Genomic DNA, 22170 nt, shown 5'->3' with positions numbered 1-22170 from the left:
CCTGATCTTCCCTTCTATTCTCCCAGTACTTTCTTTTCCCTGTACAAAGTGCACAGCTAAATTATAGCACTATAGAAGGAGAATTTGTTCCCTATTCCCATCTACTCAAATGACTCTTGAATTACCCTTATTCTCCATCTTTCCAGTTTTCAGGAAGAAAAGACCTGAGAAGGATGGGTTTGAACAATGGTTTGTTTGTTTGCTGCTTCTTATTTCTCTGAGCTATGACGATGTTCGGTGCCCTGGTGGAATGACTAATATAAGATTGTCTCCCACACCCGTCTCTACCCTACTCCTCAACTCTTCAGTTCACCGTATCTGTCTAATATTTATCTCATAAGGAACTGTGGAGTTGCTGTCTTACAGCTCGGTGCTATAAAATAATCAGTAACCATTGCAGTAAACTTCCACTATCTTTTTCCTGTCCTCTTTTTTTCTGTCCTCTTTTTTACCTCCCTTTTATTTACCAGTGGGAATTATGACATCAGAAAAAAATCGCTCCCCTCTCCCAAAGCTGTATTACTACTTGTGAGACGTACTTGCTGCAAATGCAGAGGACCATTGCAAAGGAGAACTCATGGCAGTTAATAGTCTCCAAGCTGTTTCTGATTCCTGTTGCAACTTCAGTGGGTCACCAGAGAGTCAGTGTGAGGAGGAAGACAGCCAATACACTATCCTACCACCAAACGACAGCCATGACATCTATTTTCTTTTCTTTTTTGCATAGCTTAATGCCTTGGCTGTCTTTAGAAAAAGAGTAAATGAGCATTGGAAAGTATTTCCTTAAATGCTGTACTGGAACACAGCATGGAATAAATGCACGTTTATCAGTCTACAATAAATATTATCTTTTAGTCCAGTCAATGTGTAGATCAGATATACAACTGTTTGATCAAAAATGTTGCTATCTGTCCACGCAAATGTATGGCAAACTATCAACCAGGCACTTCCTCTACATCTAATTCAAACACTTCCAGCAGACAATTACAACTGCCCTTTCTCTTAGCTTTCAACTATGGTTTATATAAAGTAGCATCACTTTTTCAAAACAATGGCTTTAAACTGCGTTCAGTAGTACTTTGTAAAATAATGATGAACAGAAACATATGATCAAAGGAAAAAAATATGTAGGAAAATGTCTAAGCATGTTTGAGACTTGGAGTCAGATACTGACCTTCAAGTAACTCCCATATATCTCACAAATTAATAATAATAATGATGTATGAATTATGGATTCAGAATGAATGACAATGGGGTTATAAATCATACAATTTGATCATGACATTCAAAAGCAATTATTTCATACTTGAAGAAAGAAGTCTTTGTATCCCTGCAAGTTTACTATGGGAAATTGAGATAGGTATTTGGTTTGTCCTAAAGAATTTTTTTTGCTTTCCAAAGATGTTATGGTTGCTAACAGAGCAGTCATTTACTGTGTAATTGACAAAATTACACTAAAAAGCAACTGTCCAAGGGTATCCTCATCTCATGCTGTAATACACCAACGTTATCTTGTCAGAACAGACCTCTCAGCTCTGCACAGCTGCTTGAGACTATGCAACATGGTCTGTGACTCTAGAGCATCTTCTGAGATGAAGGAATCCCCCACTGGTGCAGAGCAAACATAACTGGGGCTCAGTATCGCCCCTTGCCTCCCGCTCCCTTTGAGTAAACTGGCATACGCATGGTGGGTATGACCAGATCCTGCTGGGCATCAGCAGGGCCTGGTAAATGAGCAGAAGCTAGAATAGGCCTGGTAAGACACTCAAGATGCAGTATCTACTCTTTCGCATTCTGAAACAGGAACCTTCCACAATGCGATTCATATAATCCATTTCAGGTATGTACTACAAAATGATTTAAACTGAATTCCAGAAGTGCTTGCAGTCCAAATAACTAGTCAAATGTAAATGTCTGCCTTGTAAGTCAATGAGTTTTGGATAGACTTATCTCACAATTTCGGTCCTGATTCAAGTCGGAACATCAGCCCTTCACAGTGGCTATTATTTGTCAAACAATTTGCACTCAGTTCTAAACAAACTGATACACGTGTAATTCAATCAAGCCTTTTTCTCTAGCACTGCTTTTGCTCAGTGAAGACCGCTGTCCAGATAACCCCTGCTTTTCCTCCACTGGAGATGATACTGTTGAACTACTGATATCACAAAGCAGGTTCCAATGTTCTCTTGATTTCATCTCTCAAGCACACACAGATACATACATACAGACACAGAAATATATAAGCAGTCTAAGAAATCAACCGTTACCTCTGTCAATACTGGCTGTACAGACAGTAGCGTATCATAGTTCACGGATGAGCTCTGAGCTAAAAATTGCAAAGATAGTACCTCAGTTCCTACAACAGACACTCCATCTCTCCCTTTTTTTCAAACCCTGCAGCACTTAGTATTTTCTAATGCCCACCACCGACTAGAATTAACAGCCCTGAGGCATGGCCAAGGCCCCCTATACCATAAAACAAGGAAAATAAGGGGACCGGGACCCACAAAAACCGGATAATAAATGGTCAGCTCACTGATTTAGCTAACAGAAAAGCCAAGGAGAGTTGTAGGTTACATCACATTCCTTTCAAGGACTAGACACCATCCCACTAATGACAAGGAGGCTCTGTTTGGACTGGTTTTGGAATCTGGAACTGGCATTAGGCATGTACACCTGCCCTCTCTGTGGTCCTGATTATGCTGATGCTTTACATAAAGAGTTACCAGTTCACTTGGGAGGCCACGGTTCATTTTTTTCCCACAGGAACAAACTAAGGGTTAAGCATTTTATATTAAAAATCATCAAGACAAGGACTAGAACTTTGGTCTTGACTGTCTCAGATAAGTGCCCTAACAGCTGAAGTAGAAAGCTCTGTTCATTATGCCTCTTCATTAGTGAACAGCTACAATGAACCAGAACGAGAGTGCTAAACCCCAAATATCGTGTGATCAGCTATCTGCAGGTGGGAGGGGCAGGCTCAGATCCTCTTTCTATAAAAGAAGGAAATTAATTTCCCACAACAAGATTAGAGATTCTGACCTATTTGGTGTGATCAGACATGCCCACCAGATAGTTCCACAGAAAGGACTGCAGGACTGTACCTGGTGTATGGTATGGATCAGAGGGAGCCCTGCAAGAGCGAGGCATTTTTAGGTTTGTTGCTGTCAAAACTGGGACAGTACTGAGCACACCCATCTCAGCTTTTTGTCATCTGCGGAAGACATTTAATCTAGAAATAGGGATGTGTGTAGGCAGCGTAGGAATTTTTTGTGGGTCTAGGTTCTAAATTGAGAAAGAACTTCTACCCGAATTTCCCTGTGTCTTGGTTGTAAAGCTGTAAAGCATTTCATTGCCTCCTAGGGATATTGAAAGGAAAAACAGCCAAATACATGGGAGATGTTCAAACACAGCATGAGGAGGGAGGACAAATAATTACTAAGATAGACAAAGGAAGATTACTGCAATTAGGAAGTGAAAGAAAGACTCCGAAAACATATTTAACATTGTATTTGAGCATTTGTACTCTGTTAGGAAACTTTCTATAACGGTTTTCAATCAGAATTCTATTTCTAATGTTAGAGAGCAATAACAGAACATTGACAAGTAAATCTTAAGACCATACCTTGCTTTTTCTCTACTGCACTTTCTTGTAATAGAAGGTGACAAGATAGTCTGTTCATAAGATGAATCTTGTGCCTTTTCCTCTACTGCAAGGACACTGAAACGGAACGAGATATTTTTGCATATTATTTATAGAGATAGTATTTGCATGTTAAGCTATGAAAATGGAGTTCTGATTCTAAAGGACAGTAAATATATTCATAGGAAGTACATAAGTGGAAGAAATAACCACTAATAAACCGGATACTGATTCAGGGATTAAAAATGAAGTACGGTGTACCAAATGATGGGCACAAGAATAACTGGGGAGTAAGACTGCTGCCAAGGTGCAAAGGCAAGAAGCTGTATCAAAGTCAAAGAAAGAAAACCTGATAGTTAAAGACAACTCTAGGGATCAACAAAGACCATAGAAGTTAAATTTGTCACAGATATTCTCAGACATCTTTATGGTGTCATATACAAGCTTAAAAGGGAAGCTAATGATACTGTAAACCAAATATATGATGTGTTGACAGAGAAGAAGGTTTTGGACTTGCAAAATATTGGTAGAGCATTCTTTGATCTGTGAGACTGTTTACAGGAAATGACTCCCAGTTAAACAAGCACAATACCAACTTCCTGCATTCAAATCTAAGAAGATTTGTTAGGCTGGCTTCAACTTAAACAGAGAAGAAATGGACACAGGTTCTTTACCAAGCCTGAAAGCTTGATGCTTGGCTTTGTCCTGCCTCTTGGGATGCTGTGCTTAAAATGCCATGCATTTGTCTGTACATGAAGATCATCAAATCATAGTTTTCATTGTTGCATGTTGACATTCAGCTTAGAGGACATAATTATTATGGCAGATGACAAGCTTTGTTATAACTAATAAAACACTAGGTGTCCCACCATCAGGAAGGGTGTTGAATGAGTTTTAAGGCTAAGTTAAAAAAAAGCAACTCGACTGAATAAATCTTTTCTGTCTAGAGGGGGAAAAAAGTTATTTTCCAAATTCTTATTTTATAAAATACAAATCTCTTGTCTTCTAGAACATGAAGCACTATGCTGAGATGTCTCTATTTTATATATGTGTGTGTATATATATACACACGCACACTACGCAGTTTGTACTGGAAACAGTAGAAACAACAGAAAAGATGAGCTATTGCAATAAATGTTGGTAGATACAAACATGACTCACTCTTCTTGTGGTTTAGCATTAATGAAGATTATGGCCCGACGGTCAGTAAGTTCCTGCATACTCAGTTCCTCCAAAGATAAAAATTTCATTCCAGGTTTTATCTACAAAAAAAATAGAATAAAAGATAAGGTGTTCTTTTCAGTTAAAGATGAAGAGAAAAAAAATATTTAAAAGATACCTAAAGAGTACTTTCTAATCTTTAACAGAAGACTTACATTAAGAACTTAAAAAGCCATTCAAAATATGTGAAATTAGTTTCTTCTTCATTTGCATTTCCTTAATCAATTTTCTTAGAAAAGATTGTTTATAAATAATTTAAGTTGTAATTATTGTTACTATGTCATTCCAAACAGTTCTAGAATATGGCAGTTCCTGCCTCTGCAGGCTTTACAATATAGGATAGAATTTTCAAAAGCAACCGAATGCTTTAGGAGCAGGTATTTCACTGATTTTCAGTAAGACTGGTATTTCTAATTCATTTGGGCATTTTGAAAAGTCTTTCTCAGAGTTAAACTGAACACAGCACTAAGAAGTGATACATAGTGGAGTCATTCTTTATATATAAACAGTGCTTTGTGAGAGAAAGGGTCATGACCAAGGTGAAAACATGAACTCTCTCCTTCTTTACGTAAAACTAAACAAACAAGAAGTCCATAGGCCATTCAGTGTCAGGTTAGTATTAAGTATACTGCAGGGAAAGAGACCAGAAGAAATAAGGTCTGAGAAAGGATCTGGAAAGGAACCAGGAACTGCACAGCTTACATAGGACTGGGAAGAAGATTCTAACCAGGGGATAGCATGAAGACAATGAGATTTCATCCATGAAGAAAGATAATCAAAAGAAATTAGTATAAAAGCTGGGAAACTTCAGGACAAGAAAACAAAGTATTTTCCATAGCTAGATTCTGGCTTTCGCTATAGTACTCTTAATTTTTCTAAATCAAGAAGAAAATTTTACTCTTTCTAAGTAGAGTTAGTTATTTAAAGTAGCTTACCTGACCACAGTCATAGAATCCATCAGTAATGATGTTACTTGATGATAAATATCCCATCCGGCTGTACTTTTGCGAAAGATTGTTATCAAGTAGCTTTTCCAGAGCAGCTTCACTAAAGTTATTTTTGCGCCCTGTTGATAGATTAATTTCTTCTAGGATGTCTAAAGCACTGTTAAACACAATACAAAGGCTAATTAATCATTAAATGCCAATTCATTGTTGTTATACAATTCAGAGTTTTCAGCATTGCCAAGGCCAAGCCAGATTAATTTCCAAGCGCTAGCCTGGAGCCCCCTGGGCCAGCAAGGAGCTGGCTGTGCTGCACAGAATTCTTTCTCTAGGGGAGGAAAATGCCTTGCAATGCTTAAAAGCAAAAAAGCAATTCCTTTAGGCAGTTAAACAGTTACATAAAGAAATGCTGACGGCATGCCACAACCTTTTATCAGAAGGATGTTAGGTACCACAGAGAACTTGAGAAAAAGGAGGATGTAAAAGCAGAATAAAAGGAATAATGTTCAGAGCTGACCACATGATACAGTTTGGGGATTCTCTCTCTCCAACTTGCCATGCAATTTGCAGATTCCATTACACAATGTGTGAATCCTTCTGGTTTAGGGCTGTTACTGTGTTTGGGGAGCGATAGTTGGCAGAGATTTGCAAAACAGACATAAGCATGGAAACACAAGCATGACCAGGTGCAGGATTTTTGCAGCATGGAGGTGGAAACAAATAATCATGTGGGGACACAGGAGGACAGGACTTCATTCCTTAAACTGGTTTTGGTGCTGAAACCCACATACTGATAACTTCTGACCTGAGAAGCTTAGGAAAATGTCACTAAGAAGAAAAAGGAAGCTGAATCAGGAGAACGTAACATAGTGCAGTTTTGGAACTTTTTAGGAATGAAAGCAACAGGAAAAAAGAGGGAGATGCATTCATATGTGTGTGTATGTGTATATTCAAGTTTATATCTGTGTGTGTACAGACACACATGCAGACATTCTTCATATTCAAAGGAATCAATTTTATATATATATATATATATAATGAACTCCACATTTAGACTGCCCATTTCTCTCTGTGAACTACACAGGGAGTCTTAGCTGTGGACATTTACAATGTAGACTTCTGAAGGTACATCAGATGGATTCCAGAGAACAAGTTTTTCAGGCAAGGCAAATGACAACTTTCTCATTTAGAAGAAAGCAATGGGAAAAAATAATGGGACAGCAGTACAGGCTATTTGTCACACAGCACACTGCAACAAAGTCAGGTAACTGGCAAGTAATGCAGGGAAGAATTTTAAAGGGGAAAATGAGTAAGAAAAGCCTAACGAGTACAGCAGTGTCGAAGACAGATGACATCACAGGCACAATGGCACATTATCCTCATATGGAGGAAAGACAAGCCAAAAAGGGACAAATATGGCTGCACTAAAAATTCTGCGAAGACCCAAAAGCCAAAAAAGGACTTATACAGAAATGGAAACCCTAACACTTCCAACAGTGAAAAAAAGGAAGGGAAAAAACCAAAAGACCCACAGTCAAAGTGAGATACAACTATTCCGGGACTGAAACAAATGTTTCATATGCTGCAAGTCAGAGAGGAAAATGTAGGCCTATTACTCAATGTGGGAAGAAAACTCCTAACAGATGGCAAAGAAAAGACTGGAGTGTCTGATGCCTTTTTTTGCTTCAGTTTTCATAAAAAAGGTTGCAAGCAGATGCCTGGCAGTAATATTAACAAGGAGGTGGAAACAGTAGGCTTAACATGTCTAGAGTAAGTTTGGAGAGACAAAGTTATCAGTGCCTGAGGAGACTTACCTCGTACTACTCTATGAGTTGGCAAAAGCAACCTCTGAGCTATTTACAATTATATTTGAAAATTCAAGGAGGACAGGCCAGGTGCCAGGAGAGTAGAACAGGGAAAAGATAGTATCTAGATTTTAAAAAGGAAGAACAAGGAAATAATAGAGATCGTTCAGCCAAATTTCAGTGTCCAAAGGACACCATATCAAATTATTAAACAATTAGTTCGCAAGCAACAAGAGATAAGATGGTAAGAAATAGCCATTATGTATTTGTCAAGAATCAATTGTGTAAAGCCAATCTAATCCTTTCTGTGATAGGGTAACTGACTTAATGTATAGGCAGAAGAAGTAGATGTGAGATATGAGTTGACTTTGAGATATGTTTTGACTTTAATAAGTCTTTTCACATATTCCTACTTGAATACTCATAAGCAAGTCAGGGAAATATGATCTACATGAAAATAACATGAAGTAGTGCCTGACTGGTTGAAAAACTATGCTTAATGTATTATTATCAATAATATGATGTCAAACTGGAAGGACACATTAATTAGACTCCTACTCCAATACTGTCACAAAGAAGGGATTAAATAAGAACAGTACTATATGCAAGATATAGAAAATAATTACTGAGCTTTATTTGATGGTGGTATGACCTCAGCTGGAGCACTTCATCCAGGCTGGGAGACGGCACTTCAAAATGACGTAAATAGAGAAATTCAGAGAGGTGTGACAAAACGATACAAGATTTCGAAACAAAAAGAAGTTTAACATTTTTACTTTGTCATGAAAAGGAAACTGAGAGAGGACCATGGAACATGAGAAAATTCAGTAAGTCAAACTCAAATTGCTGTAAGAAGGTGCTTATTCAGTCCCAGTGACAGCAGGACAACATGTAGTTGAATTGATTTGCTGTAAGGGATATTAGAACCCAGAACCCCCTTGTAATTGTAAGGATTCTTCAACACTGGCACAGGTTACCTCAGAAAGTTGTGAAACCCCCTCAGAATTCGTATTTACACTTAACAAGCAAAAATATGTCAGTATACCTGATTCAGTCTTACAGTGGGCAGATGGATACCATCACCTTTGAGGGCCCCTCCAGACCTAAATTTCTGAGATTCTCACTCTGCAGAATCCCCTCACAGATGGATTTTAAGTATCTGTGCAGTAATCAGAGAAATGTCCAGCAGAGGGAGCAGGGCAATTACATATATTTTAATTTAACAATAACTAAAAGGTTCACCCCATATAAGGAACCCTGTGCCATAATTTTTATAACCTAAAACAGCTTTTGTAATTCAGATATTAATATATGGAACTTGGAAGTTTCTAAGAAGGAACACAATAGAGTCTCTTTCACATGACACTTCAGCACACCTGCAGTTAACCAGAGTTTGTAAACCAAATCTAGCCTGTGTGTAATAAGTACAATTTACTGTATATTGAACTTAGCCTGAAACCTTAATTTCAGTAGTCCCTAATTTTGACTGATATAATCACATCTTCAATATAAAGCCTAATTCACTCACAGAAACAATAAATGTTTTTATAATTCCAGACAGTTCTCTTTTCAGGCTTGCATTTTTTTCTTAAGACTTCTGTTACTTAAAATCAATAACATTTCATCTGCAACATCTGTGGTGCAAAAGTAGTTTCTGTTTACCAGAAAGCATAGCTTAACTTTGTTATTCTGCTCTAAATATGTAGAGATCAACTTAATACGAGTTCTCTCATCAAAATCTTCCCTCTGTCCCTTGATACTATTTCTACTCACCCTAGCCTGCATAGTTCAACAGCAGTTAGTTCATCACTTGCACAGACCGTAACAGCCCAACAGACATTTCTTCTGACTTCTTCATTCTTAGAATGCAGCAATTCAATGAGTGGTCGCAGTCCCCCTGCATTTCTTAACTAAAAAAATAAATGAAGACATTGCCACTTACATATTTCATCTGTCCCAGCAAGAACAGTCTGTAAAATTCACCTTCTGAAACATTCAAGCATTGTGGCAAAGCTATGCTGGGCTGGTAGAAAGGCCATTTGTGGGGATCTGCTGCTGCTGTGAACCCTGCATAGGCTAGAGCTGAAGCGAGCGTCAGAGTGGTTCAAGGCACACGTCCCTTCTGGCTCTGGCTTGCTTTTCAGTTACTAGATTGCAGTGTGGAAACTGAAGAGACCACGCAACCCAACACTGCCACGGAGAGTTACACAGCTTTTTCTCTGTTCTGTTGCCTCCTAGCAACTAATTTACATCACAATATATTTGAATTTGTATTGTATTGTATGTATGACAATCTTATTAACATCCTATTCTCTTGTGTGCTACAGTGTCTTTCCTATACACGCTGGAGGAAATATTGCTCATTTGGATTTTTGAAGAGAAAGACGTTTTAAGGGCACTGAAAGAAGTAGATTAATTATCTATGCCCCTTATTCATGTCCTAATTAACAGCCTTGACCCATGAGAAAACCCCAGCTCATGATCTATGAATGCACATAGCATCATCCTTATTTATGAAAAGAAAATAATACGACCATTGATAAACAGCGTAAAGTTCAACTTGCTGGATGCCACCGATCAAGGGACTAATTATATTTTATTTGAATTACATTTACTCCATGCACATCCAGTATCTTATAAATCAAGATCAGACATCACTGTTCAGGCCTTGAAAGTGGGCAATAGAACAACACTGAGGGAGAGCAAAGAGGACAGAACTTCTGTCCTCTTCTGACACCTTCAAAATACAGCTGACAGTTGCAGCTGAGAGAAACCTTCATGTCTAATGCTCATAAACATGGGGATTAAGATATAGCCCTGGTTAAACCTCATTGAAGCCACTGGAAAGCTATAAAACATTAACTTGGTGCGAGCAAATACATCAGTAAAAATATAAATTAAAGAAAACCCTTTCCAAGTTCTCATAACAAATGGAGCTAAATTCATCTGAACAAGCCCATGATGAAAGTGAAAAATGAGTTACTATCTAGAAACCCCAGGACTTTTGGGACAGACATACAAAATGCAAAGATCCTAGGTAAGTATAACACCAATCTCAAGATTTAGAAATGTTACAAATAACTGCAACCTTGAAGAAGTGTTTTACCTCAGCTCTTGCATCAGCATCACAACCAAACGCAGCCACAGCAAATGCTGCTTTGCTTTGCACTTGGCTGTTGGTCGAGTGCAACAGTTCCGCAAGCGCGCTCATAATACCGCAGCTCTGGATATTTACACGGAATGGCTCCTGCATGGACAGATTCGTTAGCACCGTGGCAGCATTAGCAATGGCTCCATCTCTCTGAGCGTTCAAGGTATTTACTAATGGCTCAATTCCTTCAGCCTCAGCAACAGCGCTAGCAAAATGAAGGAGAAAAAAAGAAAACTTTTTTTATTTTAGGACCACTTTTTCTTCTTAGTGTGGTCTATTTATCAACTAAATTAGTATTACTTTTCAAGAATATAAAATATTGCTTACCTGCAATAAACTGCAAGACTGATGTTTATATTCTAAATTATGTTATAGTATGAAATTGAAATTAAACATTGAACTGTGACACCCCTCTTTCTGATGCCTTAACTATATTTGACTCAGTGTGAAGCTCAAGAGGCACAAGCTAAGCAGACAAACCAGGTCACAAACTTCTGGATTCTTTAACTTATCTGGACATGGATTCTTTCTGAGGTTTCGAACAAGGGAATGAAATCTTGCATCTTTTCAAAGATGCAGAATTTCTGTATCTTTAGTTCCAGACAAATGCCTCTGCAGAGTTCTATCACCTCTCCTCACAATCATTCTAGCACTGTTTCTAATGAGGATTATAGTGCACGGAATATCACATTGTTGTTCTTTGTGCTGTCTCCGTAAATTTCTGCAATCGGATAAACATAGTACAGCAAGCTTCTGCCATTCTTACAGAGTAGGTGCACATGGTGCAGTTCAGTGCAATGTAGAAATTACTCTGCTGGCTTTATACAAGCAGATTTAGACAGCAGGAGTACAACATACAGCATCAAGTTCAGGGCTGGCTCTGGCTGTGGTTCCACATCAACTAGTCTATCAGCAACAGATCCAGTCTAAATATTCCCTCTGCTCCCAGACGATCACTGCAGCCACGGCTAAAGGGTGCTGCCCCTCTGCAGTGCTGGGACATATGTCAGAGTGACTAAGTTCTGAGCTAGACCTGCAAAAAAACCTGTTTGCAAATAAAATTGGGGAAGATTGTTGAGATTTTTTTAAGGATCATTTAATAGATTTCGGTTGGAGAACAGCCAAGAAAAAACAGCTGAAGAAGCACTACTAAGGAAATAGTAACTTCAGGTAGGAGACAGTAGAAGGTGCAGGCAGCTGCACTATTAGAGGACAGAGAAGCTGTGGATGCTTCAAGGTCAGGCTGGATGGGGCCTTGGGCAACGTGGGCTAGTGGAGGGTGTCCCTGCCCATGGCAGGGGCGTTGGAACTAGGTGATCTTTCAGGTCCCTTCCAACCCAAACCATTCTATGATTTATGACATAGTTGCAAATGACTTAAATCTGATGTGCTGAAAAACTAATAGTCACATGGCCCTACATCTCAGTCACAGCAGAAGGAACTTTTGTCTTAACACTGCATTTCTGCTTCCAGCCCTCACCAGGACAGTGCCTTTCAAAAGAAAAAAAAAAAAGTCAACTTTAGTATCTGGGATAAAGAATATATTTGAAAGCATGGTGACATGGCTTATAATGATAGTAAACTCTTGCCTACAACCAATACAGACCCTGAAGAAAGAACCTGGCCTGGCTGAGGGGAAACAACCATGCTCTAACAATTCTGAAAAGGCAAACATTTCTGGGTTACCACCCCATTACATATTCTTTGGTTTCTTTGCCCTAGGCAAAAAAGACTACTGATACAAATGTAGTTTATATCCTTCAAATTCCATAACTTAACATTTCTGTTGACCTTCTCGCCAAAACTTTGCTTTCTACTAAACAACAGGAACTTATTTCTTTGTCTGTATCACCTTATTTCAGTGGTATTTTTTCCACTGTCATTATAAACCAGCACACTATAAAAATGGAATTGTCTTCCTTCTGAGTTTGTATATAAAATTTGATCAAATGATTTGAGGCATATGTCCAATTTACTATCTGCTCTTAGTAATTTTACATTAGGCTCATCTGTTTGTTAAACAAAAGTTGGCAATATTGTTAGCAATGGAAATGCGCAGATGGCAATTTGAATTTTCATTGCAACTGCTTTTTATATCCCCTTTTAGTACATTTTGTCTATATCAAAAACATAACAAATTCTCCCACCTCTATACAAGCATATCTAAGCACTTCAACAACAGAAGAGCGCACATTTTTTAAAAGTTTAGCTAAATATCTGTCAACACATTAATAAGAGAAATCTGGATGTGAAAATTTTACTTTTACTGTAACGGTGTCTTACTAAAAATCTAACTAACCTTTTGGTAACTTTCACAGTTACAAAATGAACATAAGCTTAGACGTATTACATATACAAGAAAGAGTTATGCTATCAAAGACTGTCAAGGCATTGATAAAACCAAAAATAATCTCAGGAATGCTGATGGTCATGCTCTTCTGCAAAAAGAAAGCAGAATACACGCCAACCTGTGCTATATAATCCCATTCCAGGGGCAACAAGACGTAGATCTTACTTTGAACTGATCTTAGTGCGAGTATCTCCAAACCACAGTTTCAGAGAGGGAGATGCAGATACCACTGAGCATACCTAGAGTGAATCAGCAGAGGCCGACAGGATTTGTTCCCCTCATCTCTGCCTCAGCTCTAAGGTGATGGCAGCTCACAGGCGGTGCTGGAACATGGGCGTAAGGAAGGCTGGCAGGCAGGCAGGCAGGAGCCCCCACTTTGGAAAAACAGGGAAAAGGCAGCAATCCAGGGACTGAAGGTCAGTAGGGTTATTAGTTTGGGTGCAGCATAAAGGTACAGGGCCAGTTTGGTGCTGGCTAATTAATCCTCCTGGAGCACCAGTAACTTTAATGCAAACAATTCAGTCTCTGTTCAGAAGTGAATCCCATGTTTTCAAATGTCCTGCACTGCACTCCTCAGAGTGTCTTCAATTAGCTGGATTTCTCCTTATCGGGGTACCTCCTCCCCCTCCCTCCTTGACCAGATAAAGAAGAGCTGAAAATGGTTTTGGGGGATGTGGTTTGTTTTTATTTAGGTAAGGCCACTGTATTTCTAGGTTCTCTGGTTAATACTGTCTTTTCTTCCACCTGAAAATTTTATCCAGATTTCCAGCTTCAGTAGTGCTGTAGCTCTATTCAGGCTGCTGTATATGAAGAAATCCTGCAGATGTAAGGATCAGCTATACACTACACATACTACAAGTTTTCTGGAAAACATCACATTCATAGCGTGTGTAACAATGACATGATGTACCTGCTAGCAAAGTGTGGGAGAGACTCAGAATACACGCACACAGCCATGCACAGTAAGGCATGTCCGTAAGCTATCAGATTTAAAGCGTTACACAGCATATACACACACACCTTATGCAGGAAAAAACAAACAAACAAAAAACCCCCAAATCAATGAGTTTTTCCTGTACAATGAATACACAGAAATTCCAGGATTTATGGGACAGATCCACTGCTCATGAAATACATCACTGCATCTCACAGGTGTAGTATATCCAATACTTCTGCAGTAAGTACAGAACTTACTATTCCTATACTACACCAAATAACACATGTATTCTCCTGTAGGAAATCCTAATAAACATATAGTCCCTAACAGACTGATTTCAGGATGATACATGGAACTGAATGACGTAGCCAATCACATTATAAGCAGATTTACTATAATTTCCATAAAGGCAGCAAGTACACAAGTACTTAACGAAAGAGCAAGGTGACAGCTCCTCCTGTGTTCAGAGCTGACCTCAGCGAGGTACAGAGCACAGCCAATTTTCTCAAGTGCCACTCAACTTCAAAAAGGTTGAGAACCACTGATTTAGAAGATCATACATATTTATTTCAGCCCTGCGTTCTACTTCTGCGCAGATTCATTTTGAATCACAGTTTCATGAATATAGTTTAATTAAGTAGCGCAATGGATCACAAGGCAAAAAGAATTCATGTTAGAAGTAACAACAGCAGGTAATGAGAGTTGAAGGTACCCAATACCTTTGAGAATAAGATTTTAAGAGGGCAGGACCACCTGAGGGCAACGCTGTGCCCTGATAACAGATGTGTACAGAAGAGGTTATGAGGGGAGAAGAAAGAATGAGGAATCCACAGTTCAACTCACTCCTGCCCCAGAGCCCTCCAGAGACACAGAAATAGCGCTGTCACCCTGGGCCACGGAGCCCCAGCTGCTAAAGAGACACCAGTGCCTGACCTCAAAAGGGAGCTGAAAGAATATGCTTAAGTCTTTAAGGTGCTGAAATACTGCAACATTAAGTATGGAGACCTGGTTCCTTTCCATCTTGGGCAGAGATACGCACTGTGTAGGTTTTTTTATTACAAGGAAACAGAAGTCAGAGGAAGAAGCTTTTACCAGCACTGTCTTTGCCTAACGCAGATTCACCTAGAGCCTCTCTCCCTGCCTCCGGAACACACTCTGCTTCAGACACATCCTACTGAGATGGTGCACTTTATCAGTGCTCCCACTATAGGACTACATCCTCAAGGAATAAGGGAGCCATGGTTTAGCTGAAAAAAAGTATATCCTTTTTGATGTAGGAAAGGAGTAAATTATATAAATCCACAGCTCTTTTTCCTCCATGTTGTGTAAAGATTCAAAATACATCAACTTCCCTAATCATGAAGAGAAGAAGTTAGGGAAAAGGAAAGAAGACAATGACGGGGGGGACGGGGGAGGGGGGGAAAGGATGTTGCATTTGCAATATCACCATGTTTTTTTGAAAAGTGGTAGTTGACTATCTGAATCACAAACAAACAAGAAAAAACAGACAAGATAGGTGTAGAAATTACACAGCTCAAATTAAAGTTAAAATAATTCAAATGTTACGATTTATAAGCATATGGTTATGATCACTAGAGTGCCTAACCTAATAGGGTTAGGTATTGACCTTAGCCAGGGTATACACTGTTCAGGTACCCTAATGACCTTACCATGCCCTGTACTGAAACAGTAAAATTCTGATTACAGTTGAATTCAAATTACTGTATTTAAGAATAGCTAAAATACTTTTCTCAATTGTCATTCGAAAGGCAAACATTAAAAGGTCAGGTAATAAATAATTTACATTATTAATTTTAAATATACATTGTAATCACTTATTACGAGATTTCTTGAAAATTCTTTAACATATCACTCAGGACTCAAAAAATAAATGCTGAGAGTTTGGGAGAAACAAATGTTTTCTGTACTGTTCTTACTGCAAAAATAAATTAAAAGTTGACAAAATAATTACCGAAAGTTTCACAATACAAACTTCTTTTTAAACAGTTACTTTGGAGATGCATATAAATTTCACTGAATTGAATATTTAGTTGCTTCAGTTGTCTGGCATGCAATAGGAGAGCTCAGACATTGGTAGAGTGTTGTGAAAGCAATCATCAGTAAAAATTGGACCAAATCTCTGTGGTGTTTATTTTTTTTTTAATTTTATTTTTAGGAATGTAAGCTCTCTGGGGCAAGGACCACCTCTTTGTTGGCATCACATCAAGCATGATAGCTCTGGTCCCCGACCAAGCCTCCAAGCCATGGCAAGAAAGATAACAGATTATTTACTTCCTTAGTGCACAGGGAACAGTCCAGCCAGCTTTTCCTCCTGCAGAGAAGGTTCAGCAGAATGCTGAAAGCAACTATCAGTGTTCAAAGAGCTGACAGAAACCACCGAGCCTGCCCCCAAATCCCTTACTTAAGTAGCCTCTCATGGAGGGGAGATAGAGGGGAAGGGCAGTGGTGCAACTTCACACCACTGTTTACTCTGGATTGTGCTTAATTTACACTAGTGAGATTGACACTTCATAAAAATGGTGAAGTATGTTTGGTTTTGCTTCTTCTACCACAACTGAACATAAACTGGTTTATATTAAATTATATTTTTATTCACATCTATGATGTTTACTTCCTCCCTTCTGACTGAGGATTTATGCAATTTCTGCCCAGAAAAAATTAAAATTTTTCTTCCTCACAAAGGCCACTGGACTCCTTATGGACTTCATTTTCCAAATGTATTTGCAACTGCATGTTTAATTTCTGTGCAAAATTACTGTGATTGTGTGTGAGGTGCTTAGCTAGCCATTTATGCCTGTGCATATCTCATTTTCATACATAATTGCATGTAAATTATGCATAAGAATTATGCATCTAATTACACACACATTTTTTAAAATCAACTCTATCTGTGTTAAATCGTATGACTTCTTTTTCACACAAGGCATTTTTGATCCAGCTCTATTACGTAATTTCAGACTGAGAACCAAAAGTTTGAAAACCCTCAAGAAATATATTCCTTTTTATCCCTTAAATGTCTTAGTATCCTTTATTTGCCATGTTATGCCATCAGAATAATCATGTCCTCTGCATTTACCAAAAATTTCACTTTAATTATTTTCAAAAGCAATTGACTGTTGTATATAGTCACTCGTATTTTATTTAAAGACTAATATTACTTCCGTTCTCTTCACTATACAAGGGAAATTAATGTCAGTATTTTTATTCTGAGCAAGAGAATCTAGCACTCTGATCTACAATTTGGGGTTCCTTTGTGCTACAATAAAAATATTGATGATATCAGCAAACCATATTCATTTTTCATTTCAGGAACTGAACCCTCTATTCCTAATTTTTTAATGACAAGTACCTTGTTAAAACATCAACAAACCCAAACCTCAGTAAACCTCATGGTCTGGAAGCAATAAAACCATCTGGGTTAGTAGAGACTGTAATACCTGACTCTCATTTAGAGAATCACAGAGATTTTCTAATGTCTGTCATTGAACTCATCTGACAGAGTTACAAAGCCCTCAGTTCTAAAACTGTAGTATACCTAATTTAAAATATTACAGGGGCATTGGTAATGAACTATCTAACCTTGATATCTGATCCTTGCAATTATAATATTATCTGCAACCTTTATGAAGAATTTTATGACACTTTCACCATCAGGAGAAAGACTTGAAATTCAACAATAGAAAGCCTTTTTGCCTCTTAAAGATCCCAAGTAGCTTCAGCCAGGATAAGCTCATGAAAAAGACACTTGTCCTCCTCTCTCTTTTTTCTGGTCCAAGAAGCAGGGAATGCAAAAATCAGTAACTCAGCACAGAGTTCAGAGTCTGGAATCCACATTGTTACAAAGGCAAAATAACAGGGAACATTCATGAGTTGCCAGAGCAGCCTTCATGGAGGCGTAGGGGAAGGAAAGAGCGAGTCAAAGCAGGGTCCCCACAACAACTCATCTGAACACAGGGACTGAGGAGATAGGGGAAGGAAAGAGCGAGTCAAAGCAGGGTCCCCACAACAACTCATCTGAACACAGGGACTGAGGAGATAGCGGCTCCTCTTCATCTTTGGAAGCACCAGCTGAGGAAGGAAAAAAAAAAGCTGTGCCAAGTCAGTCTCTCCACAAACAGCACTCTGACTGTGAAACTGGACCCCATCTTTCACTTCTGGGTAAGTATTTTCTGGACAACTGTGAACTTTTCTCTACTGGCAGCAATCTGTTCTGCCTTGCTGAAGGTTCAAGCTCTTATGATGATTCAGAGTGGAGAAACATATGGCTTTATTTTTCTCTCTTAAAATTAAATCTCTAACAAAGTACACATACACTACTATGTTAAGATAAAATTACTGAGGTTGCAATTCAAAAGGTTTAAAGTTACTTGTGAAAGCTTATTTTTACCCCCTTGTGTGTATGACAGTCCAATTAGACAACATGCCACAATCAGTGCACAGGTTAAATTCACAGCAGGGCAGAATTAACTTTGCACGATCAGCTATAAACCTGCAATTCCCTTATATACACTTAAAATAAATAATTTCATGCTGTACTAAAGTAAGTTAAAACATATACTTAAATAATTTGCATTTAATTTAGAAATATGCCACAAAGAAAATGTGCGTGTAAAAGGACCAGTACATTTGTCTGAAATTCACTCAAATATAAAATAATTCTTGCTACTTTTAATTCATAAAATGTGTAATTCATCTCAGTGCATATCACTGAATGTCATTGTAGGGATACACACTCAAGAGAAATCATTATACTTGTGCCACTATATAAACCACAGATTTCTCTCCCAGGCTTAGGAATCTCCATCCAGGAGGAAAAAAGTCTGACCTGATCCCTCAGAAATCTACCCCGGGAAGTTACAGGTGACAAGACACGTGCTCTGAGTGAAATTCCAGCCTTCCACAGGTAAGATAAATAGTGATCATACCGCAAGGCTTTGAAGGTAGGAGAATACAAACAGCCCAAAAGATTTTGCTATAAAGGTAGAACTTCTACATAGTTACCGTTAGCCCAATTTAGAGGTGTTCTGTTTTCTGTCTGAAATTTCTTAGGATATACTTAGGTTCTCATGCACTTTAGGATGCTGTGACATGAGACGTGTTAGAGAGAGAGAAATGCTCTATATTGGTCTCTGTCTTTGATATAACCCCTGATAGGCAACAGAGTTTAAAAAACCAACAAACAGGGAAATACACAACAAAATGTTTTTTTGAAAGAGCAGCTGTACTGGGAACAAAATGCAGTTACGGTGTCTGAGTCTACAGAGGGACTGTTCCATTGCCGCATCTTCAGAAACTTAAGAGAGAAAACCAACAGCTGGCTGAGTGAAACATTTTGCACCTGCCAGTGGGGGCTGATTTAGGGTACTATCCTTGGGCTGCGTATCAGCCATCTGATGTGATGTTAAAGTCATAGCACGAACCCTTTTCTGAACAACATCCCGGCATTAGGCATCGATTCAGCTTTTCTGCCAAGGGAGAAATTTTCCATAAAACATTCTGCAGTTTTCAATGGAAGTCAGTATGTTACTTGTAAGGAAAAGCTTGTGAGGTCTTGGGTAATGACCATGTTGTCTTTTTTCTTCAGAAAGCACTCTTCACACTATGGATATACAGTAAGAGAAAGTCAAAGCAGGAATCTGTTCATGGCACAAGCTAACTGTTTGTATTTGCACAGGGCTCAGTAGAACGGGTGCTAATGTAAAAAATAACAATGCAAACCACAAAACTCAACAAAATCCCTTTACCTTGCAGCACAGTAGCTCAAAAATATAATTCTGTCACTAGGGGTCAGTATTAAAACATATTACCTTTACACAATACAGCTAGTGGCATTCTATTGTTGATTCCCTCCTTCAGAAACACAAACTTATGTTATAAAGAAGAATTATTAAACCATAAAGAACACAAAACCTATACAACAGATTATTACCTATTTCTGGGTTTAAGTGTAGCTCTCATGTACTCAAAATTTTTGTTCCTGTTCTCATAAATTAACACATATATTCATGCAAACGTATTATCTTACATAATACCAACACTTCAATATTGATCCATTTATGTGAATTAGGTTCCATCTACAGTCTTGAAAGTGAAAAGCTATGATTAAATTTCCCATTTTCTAATGGGGGAGATTACTAGCTAGTGATACTACTACCTAATGGTAACAATCATTATTTCCTAATGATAATAGCAAAATTTGAAATGTAAAAAAACCTGGAGATTGTTGAAATTTATTCCCTGACGGCCATACACATCTTAAAAATAATAAAAATCTGTTGTGGATACTGAAAATCTCCATTTAAGAAGGTGAGAGACTTTCACTACCAGTGAGCATTATCCACACGGAACAGACTGAGGATCTATTTTTTGGTCATTAGATCAGTATATGAATTTCAGTTTGGAATAGATGCAAGATCCACTGAAGTCAAGGGAACAACTCACTTTCTCCTCACTGGTCACTGCCCATAACCAATGAGTTCCCAAACTACCTTCCTATCCCCAACCTACTCCCAAATTTTGAAAATTTTGATACATATGAGAAAGCACACATACAGATGATGTGATAATGTCTGTAACTACCTATATGGACAGAATTTTGCTAATGTAAATAGGTCCACTGATTCTTGTGAAGAATTCAAGAATTAGACAATTAAATAACATCAAGCTTGCTGACTTTGTAATTTTTGGGATGACATTTTACTATCTTGAATCCAGATAGAATACTTGGAAATATGTAACATGACACTAATTATAAACCCCAGGAGAAATATTCTGCCAGATCATAAGTCTGTCATGTACTACAATTTCCTGCAGCCCTTAGTACAGCTGAACAAAAACCATCCCTTTCCTTCTTCCCCCAGACCAAACTCTAACGGAATGCTATAAATTTTGCACTTAAAATAAACAATTTAAGACAAATATTATTGAGGCTGTTAATTAGTTTTCATGTCCAGTACAAAGCTCTAAATTTCACAGCACATGTTTTTCTTTAGTGGTAACTCCATTAGGTGCCCAGAATTCAGACATTGCCAGATTTATGAAGACAGCTATTAGAAATGGCATTTGTACTACAACAATACTGAAGAAAAGAGCTGGTCAAATTAATGTCTGACTAAACAGTACATTTGAGATCTTATTTCTATGTGTTACTTCTAACTAATATCATATTTAACACGACTAGCTTATCCTAAATACATGAAAAGTGAAAATAACTGATTATACTTTAAATGGAAAAAAATAGGCAGAGGCTGAAGTAAAACGTTTGTTCTGTAGTTAGTTGTATAGCACAGAATAAATTATTTTTCTGTCCAATAGATGGCACTGCTGTTTCTTTGTTTGTGTGTAATTTTGCAATTTGTGCATAATATACATTATTGAAGTGACTGTGCCTACATTTCCCAATGCTTGCACACATCAAAAATAGACAGATTTCACAGATTCTTTAAAATGGCATTCTGCTGTCCAAATAACTGTATACAATTTTCAATAAAGCAAGTTAGTGTTCTGGATTAAAAAATGTGAAGTGGATGCAAATACCAGCTGAACATAATTCTCTTCTTCCCAGCAGCAGACTCACAGAAACAAATTCTGACACATATGTCAAGGATGGCATCAGAGCTACACACATAGCAATACTGCAAAATAATTAATTTATCGTATGTTAGAATAAGTACATAGGATTTTAAATTGCAGTATACTTTGCAATTTTATTTTTATTTAGCCTAATTATTAACAAGTTTACAAAGAATTTATGATCAATACACAGCAGTATTAAAATTCTGTCATTACTTTATGATAAAATTCTGATAAAAGCATCATCTGGGGGTGTCAATCTGTAAACTAATGAGGCATTTGACCACCATACCTTTTTCTATGTGCTACTGAAACATGACACATCAGCTCTGCAGCAAAAGCTTAAATATTTTAAAAGTTATTTATAGTAATTTTTATGTGTTCTTGTAGAGATCACATTGTAAATCCATGTTTTCCACTAAACCTGAAAACTCCAACCGTCAGTATAGGACTCATGTTCTCTTCTGCTCTAGATCTTTGGTTAAAATACTACAGGGGCCAGAGTCATTCATTCATTCATTTATTT

General features: G+C 37.9%; 1 protein-coding gene across 3 annotated transcripts in view; it reads right to left on the bottom strand.

The window, feature by feature from the left end:
* Window positions 1-22170, bottom strand: part of ARMC3 (armadillo repeat containing 3) — a 63354-nt gene that overhangs the window by 7708 nt on the left and 33476 nt on the right. For 2 of the 3 annotated variants that reach the window (XM_054816069.1, XM_054816070.1), the window contains 5 exons: window positions 10720-10969; window positions 9387-9523; window positions 5800-5968; window positions 4805-4905; window positions 3626-3721 (listed from right to left, as the gene is read on the bottom strand). In XM_054816069.1, the coding sequence (XP_054672044.1) occupies window positions 3626-3721; window positions 4805-4905; window positions 5800-5968; window positions 9387-9523; window positions 10720-10969 (753 nt within the window). The remainder of the gene's footprint in view (window positions 1-3625; window positions 3722-4804; window positions 4906-5799; window positions 5969-9386; window positions 9524-10719; window positions 10970-22170) is intronic. The other variant, XM_054816072.1, reaches the window with a different exon arrangement.

Source organism: Grus americana, chromosome 2 (assembly GCF_028858705.1).
Source record: "Grus americana isolate bGruAme1 chromosome 2, bGruAme1.mat, whole genome shotgun sequence".
Taxonomy (NCBI): Eukaryota; Metazoa; Chordata; class Aves; order Gruiformes; family Gruidae; genus Grus; species Grus americana.
Note: the sequence above shows the minus strand (reverse complement) of the source record. Positions and strands in the feature narration are given on the sequence as shown.